This window comes from Myotis lucifugus, unplaced genomic scaffold (genome assembly GCF_000147115.1).
Source record: "Myotis lucifugus unplaced genomic scaffold, Myoluc2.0 scaffold_58, whole genome shotgun sequence".
In the NCBI taxonomy this organism is placed as follows: Eukaryota; Metazoa; Chordata; class Mammalia; order Chiroptera; family Vespertilionidae; genus Myotis; species Myotis lucifugus.
In genome coordinates, this window is record NW_005871106.1 from 1,940,714 (window position 1) to 1,965,712 (window position 24,999).

The 24,999-nt window shown below is 38.3% G+C and overlaps 1 protein-coding gene across 5 annotated transcripts in view; it reads right to left on the reverse strand.

Annotated features, from left to right (window-relative positions):
- The window catches only part of EPB41L3 (erythrocyte membrane protein band 4.1 like 3), an 82,411-nt gene that overhangs the window by 35,448 nt on the left and 21,964 nt on the right, over window positions 1-24,999 (reverse strand). For all 5 annotated transcript variants that reach the window (XM_023754236.1, XM_014456305.1, XM_023754235.1 and 2 more), the window contains exons 2-7: window positions 15,629-15,733; window positions 13,986-14,028; window positions 8,846-8,921; window positions 6,571-6,789; window positions 6,129-6,216; window positions 1,099-1,251 (exon numbers count right to left, since the gene is read on the reverse strand). In XM_023754236.1, coding sequence (XP_023610004.1) covers window positions 1,099-1,251; window positions 6,129-6,216; window positions 6,571-6,789; window positions 8,846-8,921; window positions 13,986-14,028; window positions 15,629-15,733 — 684 coding nt within the window. The remainder of the gene's footprint in view (window positions 1-1,098; window positions 1,252-6,128; window positions 6,217-6,570; window positions 6,790-8,845; window positions 8,922-13,985; window positions 14,029-15,628; window positions 15,734-24,999) is intronic.

The window sequence follows — 24,999 nt, forward strand, 5'->3', positions numbered from 1 at the left end:
CCTATTATGTACAAACCACTAAGGATAATACAAATATGTTGATCATAGATGCTGTTGTCCAAGGAATAAGGATTAGTTAACAATTTTGACTCATTACTTCTCTGATTTAAAAAAAAAGGTGAAAATATATTAGGTTGTGGAACATTTACATAATTTACACTCTGTGTCCCTCATTCTAATCTTTCTTGTACCTTGTTGCACATTATCTCTAAACTATCCACCTTAAGATGCTATCAGATTGCCTGGCAGTTGTGGTTCAGTGGTTGAGCATCGACTCATGCACCAAGAGGTCATTGGCTCGATTCCAGTCAGGGCACATGCCTGGGTTGCAGGCTCTATCCCTGGTGGGGGTGAGGGGTGCAGGAGGCAGCTGATCGATGATGCTTTTTTCTCATTGATATTTCTCTCTCTCTCTCCCAAATCAATAAAAATATAATTTAAAAAAAGATGCTGTCAGATTTGGAAGACAGAGAGAAAGGGAGCATAGAGACAACAATAGAACTGGTAGGGAGAAATCTTTCATTCATGAAGAGGTTTAATGACTTAGACTTTCATTTATACCACAGCTTGAAATATACAGAACATTATTCATGAATCTGGGTTTTACATTAAAATATGTAAAAACAGCCGAAACCGGTTTGGCTCAGTGGATAGAGCGTCGGCCTGCGGACTGAAGGGTCCCAGGTTCAATTCCGATCAAGGGCATGTACCTGGGTTGCGAGCACATCCCCAGTAGGAGATGTGCAGGAGGCAGCTGATCGATCTTTCTCTCTCATCGATGTTTCTAACTCTCTATCTCTCTCCCTTCCTCTCTGTAAAAATTCAATAAAATATATTTTTAAAAAAATAAAAAATAAAATAAAATATGTAAAAACAGTAATTTCAATTAATGTATGCTATGGGAAAAACTGGAAAAAAAAGGAACACTTGTTTCTACCTATTTGTTGGACGAACCTACAATAAATCCTCTTAGGCATTTAGACATAACTCACCAACCATGTCCTGAGATGCTGAGAACTTGTGAGCAGGTCATTTACATATTTGTTTGCTATCAGGTTCCTTTTTTCTCAATGTACATGCAAATTTGGGTCTACTTACCTCACCCGGGCGGATCTTAATGTAGAAGTTGTTCCGTTTGTATGAGATTTTTAGAACCTTGGGCCAGGCAAATCTATTTATCCGCAGCCGGTCACGATATATCAACAGACCACTCGCACAAACGCCTAACATAATTTCTACTCCTTCAGAATCCTGGAAAATAGAAGCAAGAGACAAAGGATCAGTATCTCATTTGTTTCCACTTACGGCTGGGTACAATATTTAAGCCTCCATAACAGAATCTATAATTGACTACCTGTAGGTCTAATTTAAGTAAGAAAAATACTGCAGCCATTTTTAAACATTGCCATTAAATAACAGCCTCCAAATGAAGATATTTATCACTGTGGAGATTTATTAGAGTAAAGCCTGCTCACCCAGGTATCCAGGATATCCAGAAATACTGCACATAGAACAGGCCAAACCGATGAAGGTGTGTTAGTCACACAAATAACGGCCGCAGTTCTCGGTTATTGAGTGCCAAGCACTGCCCTAATACTTTACATATATTAACCCTTTTAATATTCACTAGGATATTTTGAGATAGTTGCTATTATTCTTCCCACTTTACAGATGAGGAAACTGAGCCACAGAGCGGTTACGTATCTTTCCCAGTTGAATGTGAGCAGCCTGGTTACAGAGGCAGCACTCTTAACCAATATGTACACTAAGAGAGGGGCCCTATCCTTTCTTATGAGTGTTTTGGAGTTTGTTCCTTTAAAAAGAGCCTCAATCTTTTTTATATACCATTATTGCCAGAGTAAAATTTAAATATAAAATAGTGTTGTTTTTCTCTTAAGTATGTACTGCACTTCCCCAACAGGCCCCAACACACACACTGCCCAGTGGTAAGCACACTTAACAATATGATTCACATAAATATGGATAGATTTTTATATATGTGTATAGTCTTTTATAACAAAGGTGGGATCATGCTACATTTGCAATTTGCTTTGTTATTTGTACTTTTCACATTTAGGTCATTTCCTAGGGGTATGTGATGCCCAGAGGTCCCCGAGGTCATCAGAGATGTTATATAAAGTTTAAGAGACACACCACGCGTAGTCTATGCCCCCTCAGCATTGTATTCAGGGGGAAATCCATGTAAAATGAACATCTGTGGTGACCCGAGTGGAGTGAAAACGAAGGACAGAGGCAGGACTGCGTGTGAGGCGCAGTCTCCACCCTGCCTCGATGTTGTTGGGAGTAGGGGGTACATGGGGTGGGGGGAAGAAGCTGGGGTCTTTTGTCACCTTAATCAGCAGGGCTGCCCCCAACTTTGAGTCACTCTGCAGCCGCAGAGAGGAAAATGGCAGAACCCAAATAGGAGATTCTGACTCGTCCATATTGTGGGAATTTACTGCCTAAATCCTGTCAGTGCAAGGTCCAACATGAACATTTCCAGAAGCAAAAAGTAAGTATTTCAGTCCATCTCTGGTCATATATGTTTATAATTGGTTTAAAAGAAAACATTTTACCTTTGAAATCTATCGATCCATTAGGTGTGAAATTACAGGCGTGGAAACACTTGATGGCAGGACATAAAACCTGAGGCCTCCAAGTCCAGAAACTGTCCACCACCTACCATGGGCTTTAATGTGAAAGAGCAATTCAAAGAGCTATAACCTGATGCTGACGAGTCCCTGGCATTACTGAGCCTTCAGACCCAGCCCATCTGCTCACACGACAGCTCAGAGGTGACCACCTCACGCCATGACTACAAATGCAGGCCTGAGTAACTGCTCTTTGATTCTCTTTCTTTTTGGTAAAGAACATAAAAGTTTAGAAAAGATGCCTTTGAGCTAAAGAGGGAAAGGACATTTCAAACATTTTTCAGTATTTTATCTATTTTTAAATCTCTCATCAGTGTCTTTCCATCAAAGAAAACAGCATCCTTTCCTGGGGAAGATCGGGAAGGCTCCTTTGCCCCGCACTGTTCTCCTGTACCCTCCAGCATGAACTGCTCTGTGTCCCCATATCACTCTGTTGTATCAGCACGCCCCCAGCAAAGGTACTGCAGTCAACTCCCACCTACCTGCCTTCTCCTTAAGACCACAGCTGGTTGAGAGCAAGAGCTCAATTTAATCTCTGCAGCCACGTGGTCATAGCTAGTGCCTGCCTAGCATGGGTTAATTAAGCCATTACACGTTTGGCAAATGAAGAAAGACAATATCAGGTAAGTGGCGTTTTAAATTGCATGGTGGTCTTCATTATGTTAATCATAAAGCAAAAAAAAAAAAGATACCTTTTTTCTCAAGTTTTCGGCCACAGCCCTAACTGTGTATTGAAAGCTCGTTTGGCAGCCTATCTTGGGGACATGTGTGTTTCCCTACCAACGATCACATTTAATGCTCCTTTTAGCAGGGAGTACCGAAGGAAGACCTGGATAGGCTCAGTCTACTGTAATTAAAATAAATGTGCACGCTGTTCCCTTAATTTCAAATCACTGTTTAAACTTTGCCTTCCTTCATTATCACTTGGTCCATGGGATATCTGATGTGGATTTATACCTACATTTTAGAATCTTCTATGAAATAAATGACTCTCACAGAGCCTATTCAGACAGACATTAGCTGACAAACAAGCAGAGAGAGTCTTCCTAAGAAGAAAACAAAGCATTTAGAACAGGTTTTCCCAAACAAGGAACCTCCAGCTAATACGGGTATTTTATTCTTTATACAGAGCTTTGAGTTAGAGATCGCAATTCAGACTTTCTAAACAGATCCTACAGCTCAGGGTCTTTTATGCCATCCAGTGATGACTGGAAATGAGCTCTAATTTAATTCAGTAATTTTCCTTCTTAAAATGATAGAGTGTGGCTGCATGAGAAAATGGAGTCCATAACCAAATCATTTGTTATACTTAATATTCAGATGAAATCCTTCTACGGGCTGCATTTGCACTTCCTTAATTCTTTCTTTTTTTAATTGGCATAAATTCAAATCATATTATTGCAGCTATCCATTTTAATTCAGTAGCTAGAGCAACGTTAAGTGATTTTATTTTCACTGATGGGAACACGGATACATCCCGAGCTGCACTTCCCTAAAAGCATGCCCTAATCTCTCATTTATTTATTTTTCCTGGGCAGCAAGTGAATCATCATGTGCAATGTAATTCAAAAAATAGCTTTCGATCCACTCACATTTTCAGGCAACCTTCATTTCCTTCTTGTTTCCTTATCTTTTAGTCACCTAAGGAAAAACTCTTAAGATAACATCTTACTAGTGTGTGTGTCCTTATTTTCTTTTTAAATTCTCATCCTGCCTTATACCTGGCATAAACTATAAAACGCCTTTGTTCTCTGACTACAAAATAGGCGAGAAAACCTAATAAACTGGAAGGTAAATAGAGCCAGACCTGCTAATTACACACAAATGTCAAAGAGCCTGGCACGATGCACCAACCCAGCCCTGGGATAAGGCCGCCAACCCTCGGAGATCATGCTGCTTAGTGCTCAGGCCTTCAGCCCTTGGAAGTCCACATCCTGTCTGAGGGGCACAACGGTCACAGTCATAACCAGTCAAACCTGCGTTCACTCAGTGGCCACCATTTTCTGGTCCAAACGCCATCCAGGAAGCAGCCCACCTGTAGCATCAACAGAACCTACAGACCATAGATTTCCCTCCCATGGGACTCAGGGTTGTTGAGCTGTTTGCCTGAACAGAGCCAGCTGAAATGCTCTTCATGCCTTGGCCCTGAACTTGACTGTGTAAGATACTCCCTTGACTAGAAGCCTGTTAACTTCCTGTGAGTCCCAGATCGTGAAATTGGTGGCTACTCTGTGTATTAGAAGTAAAGGCACATCCCATAACCGGAGCAATGTTACCTTGTCAGAGATCTTTCAACACTGCTGAAGTACCAGAATCCACCCCTAAGATCCTAACAAATTTCTCAAGTTTTGATGATAACAGTTTTCATGAAAGCTTGCCTTTACTGCTACAGTTCTTTATTCACAGCTGTTCAAGTAACAGACTAATAGTCCATGCACTCATTCTCTCACTGCTGAAAAATACAGATTCTAGAAAAAGGATGACATGGAGTAAAAGCTGCTTTAGGCATCCTTACAATCTCCCCCTCATACAGTCTAATCCAGGGGTGGGCAAACTTTTTGACTCGAGGGCCACAATGAGTTCTTAAACTGACCGGGGGGCCGGAACAAAAGCATGGATGGAGTGTTTGTGTGAACTAATATAAATTCAAAGTAAACATCATTACATAAAAGGGTACAGTCTTTTTTTTTTTTTAGTTTTATTCATTTCAAATGGGCCGGATCCGGCCCGAGGGCCGTAGTTTGCCCACGGCTGGTCCCAACTTCCTTCTTCCCAAGACTAAATAGCCAAGGCACAACTTTAACATTTCACAATTGCCAAGAACCAGGCGAGCCTTAGCCTGGGTGGTTAATTCTAGTTGAACTGCAAAAATAACAATCTTATTTCAAAGGACTGGCTATTTGTCAAAATACCTCAACTGCATGGTGTTATTTAAACTTCACATGAATTTACTGTGTCTGGTGGGAAATCAGAACAGAGCCACAGGCAGTACTTCACACAAAGTAGATGTGACAACTGGGTCTTGGACAATCAGCCAAGTTTAGACAGACAGACAGACAGACAGACAGACAGAAAGGAGCAGGACAGTGCAGGCAAAAATGAGCACATTCAGGCAAAGGCCAGAGACAGGGTTTGGCAGGAGCAAAGGGCATGTGTCAGCACAAAGTGGGAGATACAACTGAGACAGGAAAGGCAGGGCGAGCTCAGAGCGTGTTAGGTAAAGATAAAAAGTTCCAATTGAATCAACAGGCAATCAGAGGCTCAGACCGCGAGTCCTGTGAGTTTGAGCCAACCCCTCAGTGAAATATCGGCACGAAATGTGCTTTATCATTGGACAGGCCTTAAAGAGCAAACGCAGATTTGAATGCCCAAAGTTTTGGGTTACATGCACTGAAGTAAAAATCACGAGCTTATAGCAATAACAGCACTGAATTAAATAAAACTAAATAAAAAGTTTGGGGGTTAAGAAATGCATACCTTGGCATGATGTAAATCTACCCCATACATGGATAATTTTTTGGCATTTTCCAAGAAATGCATCTCGGCTTCTGCTGGCGTCATTCCTCTGATAAGAAAGAAAGAGTTACAATGCTGCTCTGCTTTTACCTGGCGAAGCTGAAATGTTTCCTACTTAGCCCCCCTGCTACCTAATAAGCAAGCCCCCACAGAGGCCCAGCAGATCTGTATCTGAGGGAAGAAAAAGAATAAGATGGCTTTTAAAGAAAACCTTACAAATAGACATTCTAAGCAAGAACCTAACTATCCCAGAACTGTACCAGCCAGTGCAGACCCCTACTCTACTAAAGTCCCACCCACAAAACACCAACGTCAGTTCTGGGAAAAGTGCGGAGAGAAAGGGACGCTCACTCATCAAGGCCCAACTTATTAAATGGACTGTTCTCAGGCTTCTGCCACTAACCTGTGACTCTTGTGCAGCTCGATCACTTTATCTTCCAGTTCTTTAGTGTGATTGGGTGCAAAGCGGAACTCACTAATGTAATCATTTCCACATTCATCAGGGTCATAGTCTCCAAGTTCTGACTGGACAGTGTAGGAGCCCAACAGGGCAAGGGTGACAAAGGAGCAGGGCAGCCTCCCAGACACGATGTCATCTCGCAGTTGTAAGCAGAGGTAGTACCTTCCGGTAACCAAGAGGACAAAGCAGAAAGCCAGCATTGGGACACCGGAAAAGGAGACCACTCAGCACATATTGCTGGATAGGCAATTTCTCCCGATCGGATAATCAATCACACAAGGACACATTTTCTAGCATCTATATTTTGATGAGGATATTAAGAGAAAATACTTGGCCACAAAAACATAATATTTAAGGGCATCTAAGGACAAGTCAATGTTCATAATAAAATAGGGTTTTATTAATAAAGCACATGGTAAAAAACCTAAAGACATACTCTTCTAACATCTTTTAAAGTAACATTTAAAATCAAATGAATAGTCCCTAGCACATTCCCTGAAACCTTTGGTTGTGTGTGTGTGTGTGTGTGGGGGGTATTATAATATAAAAATGGTGTTCTTAAATATAATTATTAAGTCCCAGCTAAACTTAAGGAAATCTTATTTTGATATTTTGCCATATGACTGAGACAAATTTCAGGTAACTCAACAGCTATGCCATTGTAAACTTTGCTCTCAATTTCCTACATTCCTGGTGAGGTAGTCTCTTGATATTAACGGTTTCAACTTCTTATTTTTTAAAGATAATTTCCTAGGACCCAACTAATATGAAGACTAACTGAAGAACTACTACCTTAAGAACTCAGAATCTCATCAGTATAAGTAAACAGTTTTAGATTTGGGGACTATAAAACATTTTCCAAATAATTCTGTCAAGATAACATAAAAATATTTCCATTAATAGCTGACCTATCTCCTTTGTTATTTTGCTTTTAAGGTTTACAGATATAAAACTAATTGTTGAAGATTCCCAGGGAAGTGTTGCCATTGATAAGTTTAATATCTTTCATGGCCCAGCATACAGGTATAATAATAAAATACACCTTGTAACTTTCATATGAGAAATAAATTGCTAATATGAAGCTGAGGACTAGGAAAAAGTCTTAAGGTCCCTCTAAATATGACTTTAAGCTAATGATATAAGCAAACTCCATGTAATTCAGATGTAAAAATGTCTAATTACTTTATGGGCTTTACACACATTATACCAGTAGATATAAGTCAACCATGCACTAAATTACAAACCCAGGTGTGTACAGGCTCCACAGACATAAATTAGCCACCACTGAATAGTTCTCAAGATTATTCAGGAGTATTTTAAAATAAGAAATTATAAATTTTCCAATTTAATGCAATCATAGAATAAATACTCTGGAGTAGTTTCTCTCCTTTACCTAAAATGTCTCTTAAGTTATTTTTAATCATAGCAAGAGAGTGAAGCTTTCTGAGTAATTTTCCTATTCTGAAAAGCCTCCCACAGAGGTGAGGTTTACACAGAAGATTCAGCACACACTGCACAAAACCGCTCTGGCTGGCTCTGAACTTACTACCAAACAGTGAGAGTCGGATCCGAAGTGGGACGCAGAGAAGCCGAGGATGCGCATCGCACCCGGGACCATTTCATAGAGGGACCTTCTCACACTCAGAGCCCAGTTACCACGCCAGGATAGCTTTACTGGATTCCTGTCCTAATGTCTTCTTTTGTGAAAAGGAATTAACCATTTCTCTTTTAGGTCATGGAAAATAAACTCTTAAGTGTACATGTGTTTATGTTTATCTGCATATGTACATGTGTGTAGGTATGCCTGATTTCTTTTTTTTAAGGGCTGTCAAGTACCAGATTGGTTATATAAAAAGCATAAGCATCCAAAGACACATTTTTTACTCTAAGTTTTGAAGCATGAGCACTAAGAATGGTTATATCATTTAAGGCTGAATCCCGTCCAATTTGGCTGTGGTGGGTGGATGACAGTATCTCAATTTTGCATGTCTTCCCACCAGGGTCAGGCAGAGGGAAGTATGGGCTTAGCACCAAAGATTCAACTACGAACAGTTATGATTTGGCAGATCTTTTCATCAGATGTTTGCTCTCATTCAGTTGCCTGTTGTTTGCCATTTGTGGATGATTATAAGGTCACCAAATGTAAGCATGCTCTTTTCTGGAGAATTTAAGAGAAGCACAACTTTCCCAAGAAGCCTGCCTTTTTACAGCCAAGTACCTGGTGATATCTTCAGATAGCTGGGCGGGGTCTGGTGGGTAAAATTTCACATTAAATGAAAACTGCCAAGCACCATCTGCAGAAATGAGAGAAACATTAGCATAAAGCCTTAGAAAATCCCCTTATACTTATGATAGAGCTACCTTAACTCCAGGTTCTAACACCCAGGCAAATTTTGATCATCCACGGAAAACAGGAAAGTCTCCCTTAAATGAAATCCACAGATAAGTCTGAAACTTCATCCAGTTTCTAATCTTCTCACCAATCAAATCCTTTACAGGCACTTCTAACTAGGGAGGAAATTGACTGTACTTCCTCCCTTTCTCAGGAACAAAGTTAAGCCTTCGGAAGAGGGGGAAAAAGTGAACACGGATAATCCTCAATCAGACAAGTCTGGAATTGAGTAGATCTACTGCTGTGAAGTTCTGGATAGCTCACATACCAACACTATAGATATAATCCCACTTCCTCTGTCCCTTCTGCTTTGTTATTACAGGTCAAATACCATTATAGCACATGTCAAGGGATTATTCAAGATATTTTTATTTTATGGGGAAGGTTTGTTGTAATGAATATTTAAGAAGAGAGCTGCTCTATGGGCCACGGGAAAATCTTTTCTTACCCAGGGAACTTTTTGATTAAAGAGATGCTTGAGTGTATTTACTATGCATCACCAATTTCCACACCTTCTTCTTAGCCCATGATTTGAACGGGCACTCTTTACACACTGCTGTTCTTTATCCTGCGGCATCTGTGGACCGCCTCCCCATACGTCCCCTCACAGGTGCCTACTCTTCTGTACAGCCCACATGTACATTCAGAACATTATTAAGCCTTCCTAAGCTCTCCATTTAGTAATAGTATCTCTAATCATGTATGGTTTATCATTATAAGGGTGAAAAACCAACCTTTTCTTCTTTCTTATATTTTATCTGTATGTGGTCGCTTCTTTAACTTATATTCATCCTGTCCTTTTATTCTGGCCTTTGAATGCAGTGATTCACTGAGGTCTGGGTGCTCCTTCGCTGGGACACTGCACCCATTTGTTCCCTCCACCCAGCAACCACACTAGAAGTGCCACGGTGCAGGGCCGCTTGTATTCTCAATGCCCTGCTGAAAAATTCCCTCCAGTCTCCTGGCTTCGGTACTGGAAGGCTTTCATCTATGCCTCATGTAGCCATAGTCTTCCTTTCACTGTCTGTGACCTCCCAATTCAACTCTTAAGTGTCAACACTCTCCTACCACTTCCAACTGCTCCCTCTGCCCATTAAGAAACTTCTGGAAACTCCATTTTTTTCTACGAGCCCTTCCCAAACATTCAGAAGGGACAGTATTGTACATCCTAGCTTCTTTCTTTGCATTAGTCTCTTGTGTATGTGACTAATACTTAGCTGCCTAGGTTACCTACATTGGGTTCACTTATTCTAGTTTATTCGTCACACTACCACTAATATTACACCTAAAGTTCCCCATGGCAGGGCACTACCATGAAGTGTCTTATAAAGGACTTGGCATAAGACCAATTATAATTAGGTGGTGAATATTATTTTTAAACCACTTAGAACATTCCTGAAACATGAGCTATAAGAATTCTAACCCATAACATACCCGTCAATCAAATATACTTCTAGTGATTATTTTCCCACTGTTCTCAAAAGAAGACCCTTTGTTATTCTAAAAAGAGTCTGACTTGGTTTTACCTTCCTATTGATTTCTATTCACTTCCTGCTCAAATGGGTCCCTTCCATGTCTGCTACTGGTGAGGTTCATAAAAAGAGCTGGCTACCCGCTACTCCTGCCACCACCCAAGCAAGTGAAATTAAAACTAATGAATTAGTTATGGGAAATGGATTTATTGCTCTTTTACAATTTTTAAAGTATGCCTAGAATTCAATGACTAGTTTATCAATGTATGTAATTAAATACTCTCATAATAAATTCAGGGTAAGCATTCTAAGTTGGAAACTAAAAAGAATAAAAGTGTAAGAAAAAAATATTTAAATGCAAAAATCCTCAATCCAGGAACGTTAGTTTCAGACTGTAGTGGGCCTAAGAAGCATTTGAGCTGCTTATTAAAAATAATTCCTGCCAAGGCCAGGTGGCTCAATAGGTTGGAGTGTCATCCTGTACACCAAAAGGTGGCAGGTTCAAGCCCCAGTCAGGGCGCATACGGGAAGGCAACCCATAGATGTTTCTTTCACATCAATGTCTGTCTGTCTGTCTGTCTGTCTCTCTCGCTCTCTCTCCCCCCACCCCCTTTCCCTATCTCCAAAATCAATAAAAAACATATTCTCGGGTGAGGGTTAAAAAAAAAAAAGAAGAAAAAAAAGTCAATTCCTAGGCTCCAGCCAGAGAATTTTATTCCAGAGATTTGGAATATGGCCTAGGAACTTGTGGTTTTAATAAACCTCCTTGTGGTTCTAATACAGTGGTCATGGGGACCACACTGAAAATCACCAATTCTAAGGAATCCACTCTCCTAAGGTATAACCCAAAATAACTACCAGGCTTTATAGGACATTATTTTGAATCAGTGAAAAAGTTTAAGAAAACTACCATCTACACTGGGAGGATATGACTGTGCAATGAACAGGCTTACTGCCTGTATCTGCTCAGATGATGGCCCTGTTAGAAACAGAAAAGGGAACAGCTTGAGCGCATTAAAATGATGCTCCTATATGCTGATATAGGATTTTAAATCACAAATTTATAATAAATAGAAAACTGTGAAACTGAAGAGCTCATCCTTATGAAAAAAATTTCATCCTTATGAAAAAAGTCTTCTATGCCTGCCAAATCTTAAAAATCTCTAAATATACCGCATTTATAGCATAAGTAACTATATATCGTATACTCTATATCATGACATTATTATATCATAATCATATCACAAAATGCAGTATATTTAAATATTTTGAGATAAGATATGAACAAACGATGACTAGAATTAGAATTTTTTCATATGAACTCTTTGTTTTCAGAATTTCCTATTTCTCATAAATTTGTAACTGAAAATCTGTACCAACTTGACTGCCATTCTCCTTTCTGGAGACATACTCTGGCCCACAGCATATAAAGGATGGAAACATATTTTATCATTTGTATTAGGAATAGGAGATGATGATTCAATAAGTATAATGGTTTGATAAAAACTTCTCTGCCTTGGGTGAATGCAAATTTTTTGGAAAGAGAGCATTTTAGTATATTAAAACAATAAGGAATATAGATAAAAATATAAAATTCTTTTTTAAAAAATTCCAACTTTTTCTTTCTCTTTCTTCCTTTATGTGCAAGACTCAGTTCATGCTGCAGTTGCACCCACTGCCTGATCTGCACGATGAAAATACCCTTTAAATCCCATGTTCCGACTGTCCCTTTAGCTTTCTCCCCTTAGAAAGGAAGTGTAGGAGACAGAGTTAAGGGGGAAAATTCTAATAACAAAGAAAAGAAAATTGACTGCGTATACAGCCTTTCTTATAACAGTATTATGACTTATTGTGGAACATTTAATGTATTTTCAAAGTGCTCTGAAACTATAAATCACCCAAATACAAAACAGCATTTCATTAGTTAGGGGAATACAGAGGACTCTAGGCCATAAAATGTTAGGAGCTATGTTCAGCATATCTGCTTTGAAAAACTCCACGAAAAGATTCTTAGAATACAGTCATCATCTTAAATTTTTTATTCAGACTCTCTGGAACAAAAAAAAGTATTTTCACCTACTTATCATACTCATAGCTGTCCCTGGTTTCAATCGCTACTTGTCAAACTACTCATTATCAAGTTTCTGGTTAATGAATACATTCAATTTCTCAAAAATGTGGTAAAGATGTTATCGTTGTAATAAATAATCAGCAGACTCTTTAATATCTAGAAGTATGGTGAGCTTTTTCTTCTTTTGTGATACTATTTAGTATTAAACCATTTCAAACTGCTCACTACTAATTACTTCTTATTAATAGTTGGTGTACTTTAATATTTCACACATTCAAAGGCATTAAAACATCTCTTTTCTCTTCTAATAGTAAGCGGTGGAAACTCAATGTGAATGTTCTTATTAATAAGCTGGTTTTAAATTTATAAACTAAAATTAGTTGTTCAGGAAAATTAATCTAGATTTGACTGATAAAAATAATTGCTTTAAAACACTAAGTAGTTATTTAAAATTATAAAGGTGATCCATGTTTATGGTAAAAGCAAGAGGGTTAAAAATAAAAAAAGGTTAAAAATAAACATTTTAAAATTCCTCTTTCTCTACCCTCCAACACTGCAATGCCATTTCTGGAGGTATTTACTGTTAATATCTTTTGTGCTCTTCCAAAAATTTTCCACACCCCTCTATATGCATAACTTTTTTTAAACAAATATGATTTGTCTCAAACAATGAAGAATAAAAAATAATAAAGAATAGTGTATTTCCCAAGAAGAATTAATTTAAATATATCAGTCAATGATTTCACACAAGATTATTAAACTTTTATATTATAATAATAAAAAATATGATTTGTTTCATTAATGTCTCACTAATGAAAGCTAAGACATATTTATTCTGCTTCATTCTATGTAATAGCTGCTTAGTATTTAGAGGTATGGGTATTCCCTGAGTGACTTACTAATTTCTTCATAAATGGATAAATTATGTTGGTTCTAGTTTTCTGCTATTACAAATTATATTCTACTAAGTAATATGCATTTCTCACCTTGTCTTTAAGGACCAAGAAAAGAGGTTGTCACCACACAGTAAACTTTAGTCTCATTTGTTATTCCATTTCTAAATTATTAAATGACTATTACTTTTGCTTCACTTTTAATAATAAAGTTTGGAACAGTAATAATTAAGTTGGGAACTTTTAAATGATTAAGTACCAATTGGAGCATCACTTGATTAAATCCCATTTCACATCTGTGTACAGGCAAGGGAATAAGTCAAAAGTCATAGTTATTTTATTTCTGAGTTGTGATAATTAAAAATAAGATCTGAGCTAGACTAACCTGCCAAAGATAAAATTTGAGATTTTATTCTGTTTTTCAAAACACTGTATTCACACCAGCCATGCGAGTATGCGCTACCAATTCAGACAACCCCACCCTTAGAAAATCTTCACATTTTCACATATAATAATCCAAAAGAACTTACTTCGAATCTGTTTTTTAATTTCCTTAGCAGGGTCCAACCAATTCTGAAAAGGAAACGATAGCTTGAATTTGAATCAGAGAAGAGTAAATATGACTTAATGTTGACCCGGCAGGGACACCCACTCAGCGTATTTGAGAGTGAGTGGCTGCTGGAAGGCCCTCCACGCTGGGCCCTTCCCCCACATCTGCTGCCCGTTTGCCAGGTCCTGCGAGGGTCCAGGCACTGGTCTAGTGAAAAAAAATGTGGTGTCCACAATTCACTCTAACAACATTCTTTTCTTTTACAATCAATGACTTCAGGGACTCAAGCTAGCAGAGAAACAGAGTAGATAAAAACCCAAAACAAAAACCAGTGGATTTTATGTTCAAACAAATTACTAGAATAAACTAAAGATACATGTAATTTGACACAATGTTATCCTAGCCATTCAGTCCCACACAGTGACTTCTGTGATTACAAATTCTCAGGCACCTACTTAGAAAACTTTCCTAACAAATGAATGCTTGCTTGAGATGTAAGAGTTTCCTCATCAGAACACTCAGATAGTGAAGTTAGACATTGTCCACTGAATCCAGGAGATATGATTCAGTGCACACCACCAAAACATGTAACATCTGTGAACAAAATTTCTGTGACTCAGTTTCTACACCAATACAATGGAAACAATTTCTTTTCCCTTGTTTTTCAGGTAGTTGTGGGGATTCATGAAGTAAATCTCTGAAGAGACTGCATTATCTATACTAATAAAAGGGTAATATGCTAATTAGACCAGGAGACCTTCCGGACAAAGCCATGGTGGCGGGGCTGAGGCAGAGGCGGTTGGGGCGATCAGGCCAGGAGGGGATGGCAGTTGGGGGAGAGCAGGCCGGCAGGCAGAGTGGTTAGGGGCAATCAGGCAGGCAGGCAGGTGAGCGATTAGGAGCCAGTGGTCCTGGATTGCAAGATCGGGTCTAAACTGGCAGTCGAACATTTCCCGAGGGGTTCCAGATTGCAGGCTGGACACCCCTCCCCCACCCCCGTGCACGAATTTCGGCAGTCGGACATCCCCCGAGGGGTCCCAGGGTGCAGACCGGGCTGAGGGACACCCTCCCTGCATGAATTTTGTGCACCGGGCCACTAGTTCAGGTATAAGAGAGTAGAGTCTACAGAGGTATTGCATTAAACATTAAATACCTACTAACTACATGAGACAAGTGTCAGGTCAGCCAACAACTCATCTCATATTCTGATTTGGCAAGAATAGGAAAGCATAATAAGATGAATTAAGAATAGGAGAGCAGCCTCGAGCATGGTTTCTATATAAGTATCAATGTATTTGATTTTCATTGGCTCATATATCAGATGATATATACTGAAATATATCATCACAAAAAAGCCACATATAAAATGCTTTCCTGGAACCATAAACAACTGAAGAGAAACATAGTCTTATGGTTTCCACAATATTCGAGATTAAAGGAAGCAATTAATAATTTCCTTTATGAAGAAATAAGGTGGTCAGTAGCATTTAGGGACTCACAGTAGTAAATGTGGGAGTTTGAGGAGAGGTGGGGTAGATTTACCAATTCAATTCTAGTTCACTTTCTGGCAGTAATGAGCAGCAGCTCAAGCCCTAGTATTTTGCACTGCTTTTAGTTACTCACCTTCTGGTTTTCAGTATCTCGATACGTAAGCCCAAAGTAGTCTTTTTCTAGCAAGTTCAGATGTTCACATACTTTATCAAACAGCACTTGGCCTCTGGAGCGTTTCTATGGAAAACAGAACATAAAGAGAAGTCAACACACTCAACAAAGTTCCCTCAACTGCCATGAATAAAAAGAGGCAAATTTTAAAATCCTGCTTGCTGTAACTATACAGTAAGTGATGGATGGAGGACCAAGTGTGATCACACTTCACCATCTCCTTTTTCACTAGGACAAAGGCTCAGTTAAGTGGATCTACACCTGCAACAGCCTGTCCCTACAATAAACAAGAAATCATCAAGGTCCCTGAGTAAGTACAGCTAACCTGCAGATAATTTCTAACAGAAGTAGCTGGGAATGATGTGGTGCTTGGAGGCCCCAAATATCGTGTGAAATATAAAAATCCCAACAGTAAAGGAGAGTATTCAAGGACCAACAAAAGCCATGTTTCAATAAACCCAAACTTAATTCCCATATTACCAGATTCTGAGCCTGAGAAGAATGAACCCTATTCCTTGTCTTAGATCTCCCCTTAAAACTTTCCCTATCAATCCTTACTTAAAAATTATAGCTATGAATCCAAAGCCTGTTAAACTAACTTAATTAGTTTATTTTTGTTTGTTTTTTTTTGCTACAAACCTCAGTTTTGTATTACAGTATTCAATATTCTCCTAATTTGAGAAACATTCTTCCTACTCAACATAACAAAATGTCCATTACATGTAAAGGTTTTAGTTATCATTTATAAGTAAAAAATATAAATGTATATGTTATATTTTTGGCCATTAAGCAGACATTTGGAGAAAGGAAAAAAGTAGTCATATGGGGGAGGAAATCCATCAGTTTAATTTACTGTGATACACAATTATCATATTCATCTAATCCTTCAAAGGTCTTTCAACATGGCCTTGGATTTTAAAATGAATTAACTGGCAACAATTAAGCTAAACTATTTTTTTTTGTGTGTAGTACCAAGATTTCTAATCTAATACATTAAGCATATTTGTCTTTAAGATTTAATGTACTGGCAATGACAAATATGAAAATTGATCAACAATGTACATGCCAAAATAATAAGTATTCAGAAGACCCCTAAGTGGTGTGTACTACTATGTAACCATAATTATATTGGAAATTAATTACTCAGTCCCCTCAAACATAACTATTTAGGAAAAAGGATACATTTATGACAGAAAAGTAAAGCTTTAATTGTAGCCTGCTAAATAATCAATGATGTATTTGAAGAAAGGTTACCCATGTATGAAAAAGGATACATTTATGACAGAAAAGTAAAGCTTTAATTGTAGCTTGCTAAATAATCAATGATGTATTTGAAGAAAGGTTAACCATGTATGAAAATAAATTATATGTTAGCAAAACTACATAACATTGTTCAACGGATAGAAATAAGTGGGATGATAATGAAATGCTGCTCACTGGTTTTAATCTTGTTTATAGATAACAGCATATTATTTCTGAATAATGCTCAGCAATTTATAAAGTTTTTACAAAAAAATTGGTTCTTCCAATGCTTCTATTGGTATTATCTCCAGTTACCAGATAAGAACACAGAGATTCAGAGAAGTTAGATGAGAGAGGCAGTTTTAAACAGGTAACTCTGGGTTTGAGTGTTCATTATGTCTCTTGCAGGTATGTGAACTTCTCTGTTTTACCTTCTGAAAAATGTGTATGATACTGCCTACTTTTTTGAAATGATTGACATTAAAATAAAATAATGTACTCAAATGTGGCCCAGTGATAGCACATATCAAGCACTCCACAAACATCAGCTATTATAGCCTAAGTGGCTGACAGATGGCAGAGCATGCAATGTAGAACTAGGCATTTTTGCTGTAGGAGCACATATATCACTTCTTATGGTGTCAATGCACCCTTTCTTTAGCTATCAATTTCCTGCTTACTACTTAATTTGCTTTAGCTAGACCACAATATTTACACATACACCGCACAAATACACATCAGTGTCTGGCCAAAGTACTTTCTCAATGAGTAAAAACAAACAAAACAAACACAAATAAATACACATTTCTCCCATCTTCTGACCCAGCAGACCACAGCCAGGCTCTCACTGGAGGACTTTTTTTTTTAATGTCATCAGCTGCCTTGGGCATTGTTTTCATTAGCTATCTTCTGGCTGCTGTGTTTTTCCTTTTGTCTAACAGGTGACATTGATTAGATCAAGCACAGACCACTATTCTATGTGGCTCTTAGTTTTCTGGCTTCTCACAATTTGATTTCTATTAATGACTCATAGTTACCTCCTGACTAGAATAGATTTTGTCTTACTGAATATTTTAAACACTTTTCCTGAATATGTACTTATTATTTTGGCATGCACAGTTTATCAATCTTCACATCTGTCATTGTTAATACATTAAATCTTAAGAACAATTCTTAAGACAATCTCTTAGTGGTGCATTCTTCATACCAAAGATGTTTTTTGATGGTAATATGTAAACAATGAAATTCCTATCTGCTAAATATCACCACCACAATCAAGCAGCTACCTGGATGACATTAGAAAAGCCTTTTAACACATTGTGGGCGGATCACGAGCATTCTCGTGTTTTCATATTACACAGTGTTTTACATAAATTTTAAAGGTATGCCTTAAAATTGAATACCCATTGCATTTTGAAGTTATTACATGTTCTTACAAGCTAATATCTTTTTAAAGTATGATACTTTGTAAAACGTTTTTTGTACTCGTTCAATAGAAACTTATCTGGTCACTGGGTCAAGTTAGCAATAAAACTGGTGCTCAATGTGTTAAGATATTTGGGCCTTTATTTTCTCATTCTTGAGTGAGGATATAAGACTCGATGGAGCAAGACGATCATGAGCTTGAGGCTATACTGGCCCCCTTTGCTCATGGCAAACATTACTATGGAGCCCAGAGGCAGCTTCAGCACCCTTCTGCACACTGTGATGAGAAAGATGCTGCCAGTGAATGGTAGACAGGGAACTGGGACTGTTTTCCAGCCCTGGACTGGATCCCTTCTGCAATCATTCCCTACTTCAAGTCACTCGTCTGTACTTGTTATCACCTGAAGATACACATGTACGTCAACATCTAACATATGACTAAAGCAAACATTCATACTGGTTCCCAAATAAATGATGTTCATTAAGTGATCAACTCTAGGAACCTATTGTCTTTATACAGCCGTAATGAGTAAAAAATTGAGTAGGTTTTAAAATTGACAGAGGTATTCTAAATCAATGAATAATTTACCTAACCTAGAGTAGACTAACATTTAAAAAATATACGTATTTTTATTGATTCCAGAGAGAGGAAGGGAGAGGGAGAGGAACATCAATGATGAGAGAGAATCATTGATCAGCTGGCTCCCGCATGCCACCCACTGGGGACTGGGCCTGCAACCCAGGCATGTGTCCTGACCAGGAATTGAACCTTGACCTCCTGGTTCATGGATCAGTGCTCAACCACTGGGCCACACCAGCCTGGCTAGACTAACATTTTTTAGGCTTGTTTACTGTTTCTTACAAGTTTTTAAGACATGCCTCTGACTCAAAGGCACTTGCAGTTCATGGAACTATATTCACTGTTAACACTCAAACCTGAAAGGTTGTTTTTCCCTTTCCAAGATAACCAAACAATGGTGGACTGTCTTCTTTGCACCCTCTTTATTGAAAAATTGCATTTATGTTTCTGATAGAGTAAATGAGGTTATTGCAGCCCAGCAATCTGAAAGGCCTTATATATCCTAAGAATAATAAACTCAGCAAATTTAAACAACTTTCATTTTTATTATTTTAATTTGCTCTTTATTTTAAATGAAAAAAATTCCAAGTTGACTTACAAAGTTATTGGGTGTTAAAAGAAGTACATCAAAAGAGAAAAAGTTTAAGGTTATAAAAAGACAAGCCACAGACTAGGAGGAAATATTTGCAAATACATGTATGATAAAGGACTGGTATCCAAAATACACAAAAAACTCTTAAAATTCAATAATAAGAAAACAACAAAATTTAAAAATGGGCAAAAGATCTGAATATACACCTCACCAAAGGAGATGTCAAATAAGCACATGAAAAGTTATGTTCCACATCAGCCCTAGCCAAATAGTTCAATTGGTTAGCAGTGGTTCTCAACCTTCTGGCCCTTTAAATACAGTTCCTCATGTTGTGACCCACCATAAAATTATTTTTGTTGCTACTTCATAACTGTCATGTTGCTACTGTTATGAATTGTAATGTAAATATCTGATATGCAGGATGGTCTTAGGTGACCCCTGTGAAAGGGTTGTTCGACCGCCAAAGGGGTCGCGACTCACAGGTTGAGAACCACTGTTTTAGAGCATCATCCTGATACATCAAGGCTGCTGGTTCCGTCTCCAGTGAGGGCACATACAAGAAGCAACCAGGAAATGCATAAATAAATGGAACAACAAATCAATGTTTCTCTCTCCGTGTCTCTCTCTTCCTTCCCTTCCTCTCTCTAAAATCAATAAATTAAACAATTAAAAAAAGATGTTCCAACATCATATGTTATTAGAAAAATTGTAATTAAAACAAGATACCCTATTAAATGGCTAAAATTCAAAATACAAACAACACCAAATACTGACAAAGATGTGGAGGAACAGAAACTTTTATTCCTTGCTGGTGGAAATAAAAGTGGCTGGTGGTGCAGCCACTTTGGAAGTCAGTTTAGGAGTTTCTTACAAAATTAAACACACTCTTAGTATATGATTTAACCATCAAGTTCTTTGATATTTACACAAAAGAGTTGAAAATTTATGTACATAGAAAAAACCTGTACACAAATGTTTATAGCAATTTTATTCAACCTGTCAAAACATGGAAGCAATTAAGATGTCCTTCATTAGGTGAATTGATAAATAAAATGAGGTACATCCAGACAATGGAATATTACCTAGCACAAAAATGAAATGACCTATCAAGCCATGAAAAGACATGGAGGGACCTCAAATGCAGATTACTAAATGAAAGATGCCAATCTGAAGAGGGTACAAACTGTACGATTCCAACTATATGACATTCTGGAAAAGGCAGAACTATGGAGACAATAGAAAGATCAGTGGTTGTTAGGATTACGTGGAGAAGGAGGGATAAATAGATGAAGCACGGAGAATTTTTAGGACAGTAAAACTACTTAGTATGATAGCATAATGGTGGATACATCTCATTATATATTTGTCAAAATCCCCATAGAATGTACCACACAAAGAGTGAACCCTAATGTAAACTATGGACTTCAGTTAATAACATGTGCCAATACTGGTTCATCAACTGTAACAAATACAGCACCCTAAAGCAAAACGTTAAAAATAGGGAAAGAGGGAAGAGGAAGAGGGCAGTGTAAGGGTTTTATGAGAATTTTCTGCTCAATTTTTCTGTAAGCCTAAAATTTCTCAAAAAGTCTATTAATTAAAAAGGTAAATGACAAAAATACTTAATGTCTTATTTTAAATTGTTAATAAAAATAACGTATCAAATACTTTAAAAGGTTAAATAAAATTAAACTCCAAATGATTTTACTTTGCTTAAAAATTTTGTTAGGAGCAAAGATTTAAAAAAATTAAATAACATAAGTCACAACACATACAACCTCTAGGATAGGCTACCATCCTCCTGCATTCCAGGTGTATACACACACACACACACACACACACAGGAACATCACGTCTAAAATGCCTTCGAGCTAAACCAAGAAGATTTGGTAAGGAACAGGAGCAGGGCAACAGATCAAAGCGATTCCTCATGAGCGGCACTGCCCAGCCCAGTAATCCAAACTACTAACCACTGAAATGATGCATTCATTAGCTAAGGTTCAGAGGCTTTCTCTGGACTAAATTCAAGAGGACATGTCTATCATCGCCACTCAAATACAGCAGTTGAAATAAGCTTTTCTGCAGCATTAATGAAACTTCCTACAAGTCAAAGGTCATTCAAGATTTTTACAAAAATGTTTGTAAAACACTGGTTCTTAAAACACTGTAAAAACACTGGGTCATTAACCAGCATCACGTGGAAAGTTTGTATTAACATGTTTATTTTTACTTGTCCACTTAGAGGAGCAATTTTTAAAAATTAATTTTAACATATTTTCATATGGGGAATTTCAAACATACTAAAATATAGTGTAATGAAACCCTGCATACTCACAACCCAGTTTCAACAAATGCCTTGAGGATTACAACCTTAGTTCATCTATAGTTCCACTCAACTCCCTTTCCCCCTTAATTGTGAAGCATCTCAGCCAATAATATTATCTTTACTAGAGGCCCAGTGCATGAATTCGTGCACAGTTGGGGGGGGGTCCCTCAACCTGGCCAGCAATTGGGGCCAATCGAGGCCGTCTTGCCCAGTCCCGATCAGGGCCAGCTGGCCGGGGGAAGGGACCAAGGGAGGTTGGCCATAGAGGGGGAGGGAACGCGGTTGGCTGGCCATGGGAGGTTAATTGTGGGTCAGTGTGCATCATAGCGACTGATCAGTCAACCAGTTGACTGGTCGTAACGGTTTCTTAGACTTTTATATGTATAGATATGTCTTAGTATGTAACTCTACTCTTTAAAAAATGTAATCTCAATACCTTTATCAAATCTAAACAAAATTAGCAATTAGTCCTTCATGTTATCAAATACCTAGCCCAGCGGTTCTCAACCTATGGGTCACAACCCCTTTGGTGGTCGAACGACCCTTTCACAGGGTTCACCTACGGCCATCCTGCATATCAGATATTTACATTACGATTCGTAATAGTAGCAACATTACAGTTATGAAGTAGCAACGAAAATAATTTTATGGTTGGGTCACAACATGAGGAACTGTATTTAAAGGGCCAGAAGGTTGAGAACCACTGACCTAACCAGTACTGTAACTTCCCCAATTATTTCCTTTCCTTTTTTTTTCAGTTTGTTTGATAAGTTCATACACTGCAAATTCCCCCTTTATATTGGTTTCCCCTTGAAATTAATTTTTCTAAGAGACCAAACCATTTGCTTATAGAGTTCCCTCAGTCTACACTTTGCTGTTTGCATCTCCATGGTGTAATTTAACTCATTCTTCTGTCTCCTATATTTCCTGTAAATGGTAGTTAAATCTAGAAGCTTGATCAGATTCTGATTTAACTGATTTTCATAAGTGATACTGTGTAATTTTATCAGCAGGCATAAAGCGAACCTTGCCTTTTTTGTGGTATCAGCAATCACTGATGAGGTTGCAAGATGGGAATATTCTAATACTAATCATTCCCCCTCTCTTTATTAGCTGGAGTATGTCTATAAAGAGATACTTTGCCAGAATTTTTTTTATCTAGTGACACAATTTGATGACAAAATTCAGGAAAAATGCTCACTCCTTTCCCTTTATGCAATTTCAAGATAGGTAATGAGTTGGCTCTTTAGCATCGTCCAATAGTCGCCAATTAGATATTTTTTGTACTATCACTATGAACTCATGGGTTGAAATAGGTTTGATGTGTTTCAATCCCTCACAAGTATTACCCATCCAGATGATGCTCTAAATGTGCCCAAATGCTCTGCCTTGCCTACTGCCTGTCAAGTCTCTCTCATCCTTCTTCACAAAGATTCTCAGAGCCACTTCTTTAGAGCATTTCCCCTCCTCCCAGCCAAACATGATTTCTCTCTACTTTGGACATTACAGCACTTTATAGCACCAAGAGGGCACTTTCCACAGTCGGCCTTACATCCCTTATATCACAGCTGTCTCTGCGCACTCACCTGATATCCCTACTGGCTATAAAGGCATTCCCAGTGGCACCATGCCTCCTGTAATTAATCTTTCACGGATACTCATTTTGGTCAAATACCATTAAGAGATTAAAAAGGTACCCTGATGAAACTTTACATAAGATTTTTCTTGCTAACATATCATAATCAATGTCATAGAAGAAATATTTTTAAACTATTCATTTTCGACTGTGGACCCTGGAAGCATTTAAAAAATGGTGCCCGGGAACCCACCTCAGTTCCAATAAATGAGAATATCTGAAGTCGGGCCCAAGGCATCTGCATGTTTTTAAGATCCCAGAAGACTTATGCGAGTATGGTTGTAAGTTGTCAGGTACATTTTAGGTTAAATTACATTTATGACAAACATTCTTAAATGTGAGGTCTCTAAAGCAATGTTTCTGAGAAAATGTGTAACTTTTTCAGATTTAGTTAGGCCCAACACACTCATAGCTGCATTATAAATTCACACACACACACACACACACACACACTCTTAAAATCTTAAGACACCCATATTTCAACAAATTTTTAAGTTCTCAAAAAATGATAATCAGCCAAATGCTGAAATAAAATGATACAAATGAGAGCAAACAACTGTAAAGGTACTTTTGCTCCACACTGTATATGAAATAGAAGTGTTTTTAATTGTAAATTTTGTGTTTTTAAGACGGGCATTTTCCCTTTATGGAGCTAAAATGTAAGCTTTTACTCAAGAACCTGCTACATGACTAAAGAATGATCCAGGCAGATTAATTAATGTCTGGATCCCCTCTTTTGTAACAGAGCAGAAGCATTAGCCACTCGCTAGCAGGGTAGAGAAGTGACTGGGAGGAGCTAAGGCAGGGCACTGAGCCCAGGCAGGGACCGAGGGAGGAGCTCTCGGGGTTACAGCTGACCTGGAGACAGCTACAGAGGTCAGGCATTCTCCCAGGTGAGCACTGCCTCGATGCTCAAGTCCCTGGAAATCACTTCTTCATCCCTGCTTCAGACAGTGAGTGCAAAAGCAGGAAGCACAAGTTGTACCAAGACTTCAACAGAATGTGTTTTCCTTCAGTGTCCCACAGCTGAATCAGCCTGTGAGGCTCTCCTCCAGCAAGGGCTAACCGCTGAAATCAGAGAAATGTGCAAAGGCAAGTATAACAACACGGCCTCAGAAGATGGGTAACGTCCTTATCTATCCAGAGCAGTGCAATCATGAAGAAAATGAGGCAGCCTCTGTGGCTGAGTACAGGCGCTAATCAGCAGTTCCTACTTCTTGGGGGTGGGAGGTGGAAGGCCGGGATGTGTGTACATCTTTCAGGCCCCTCAGAATGTATGTGTGCATTTCTTTAAACTATCACCCTGAAAAATGAAAGCACAAAAAGCCTCCTGTTATATGGCTTAGGCTTAGACCACTCATGTTAATACAAGGAAATACAGATGACACTGAGGACTTTCAGGAAAATTGACAGCACTTTCGTACCCTTACTTCAGCTACTTTGTCATGTGAGGGAGTGTTACCACTATAGGTCCTTATTCTTTCCATCACATTATCTTCCTCAAATAGACCATGGATTTTCTTTTGGAAAT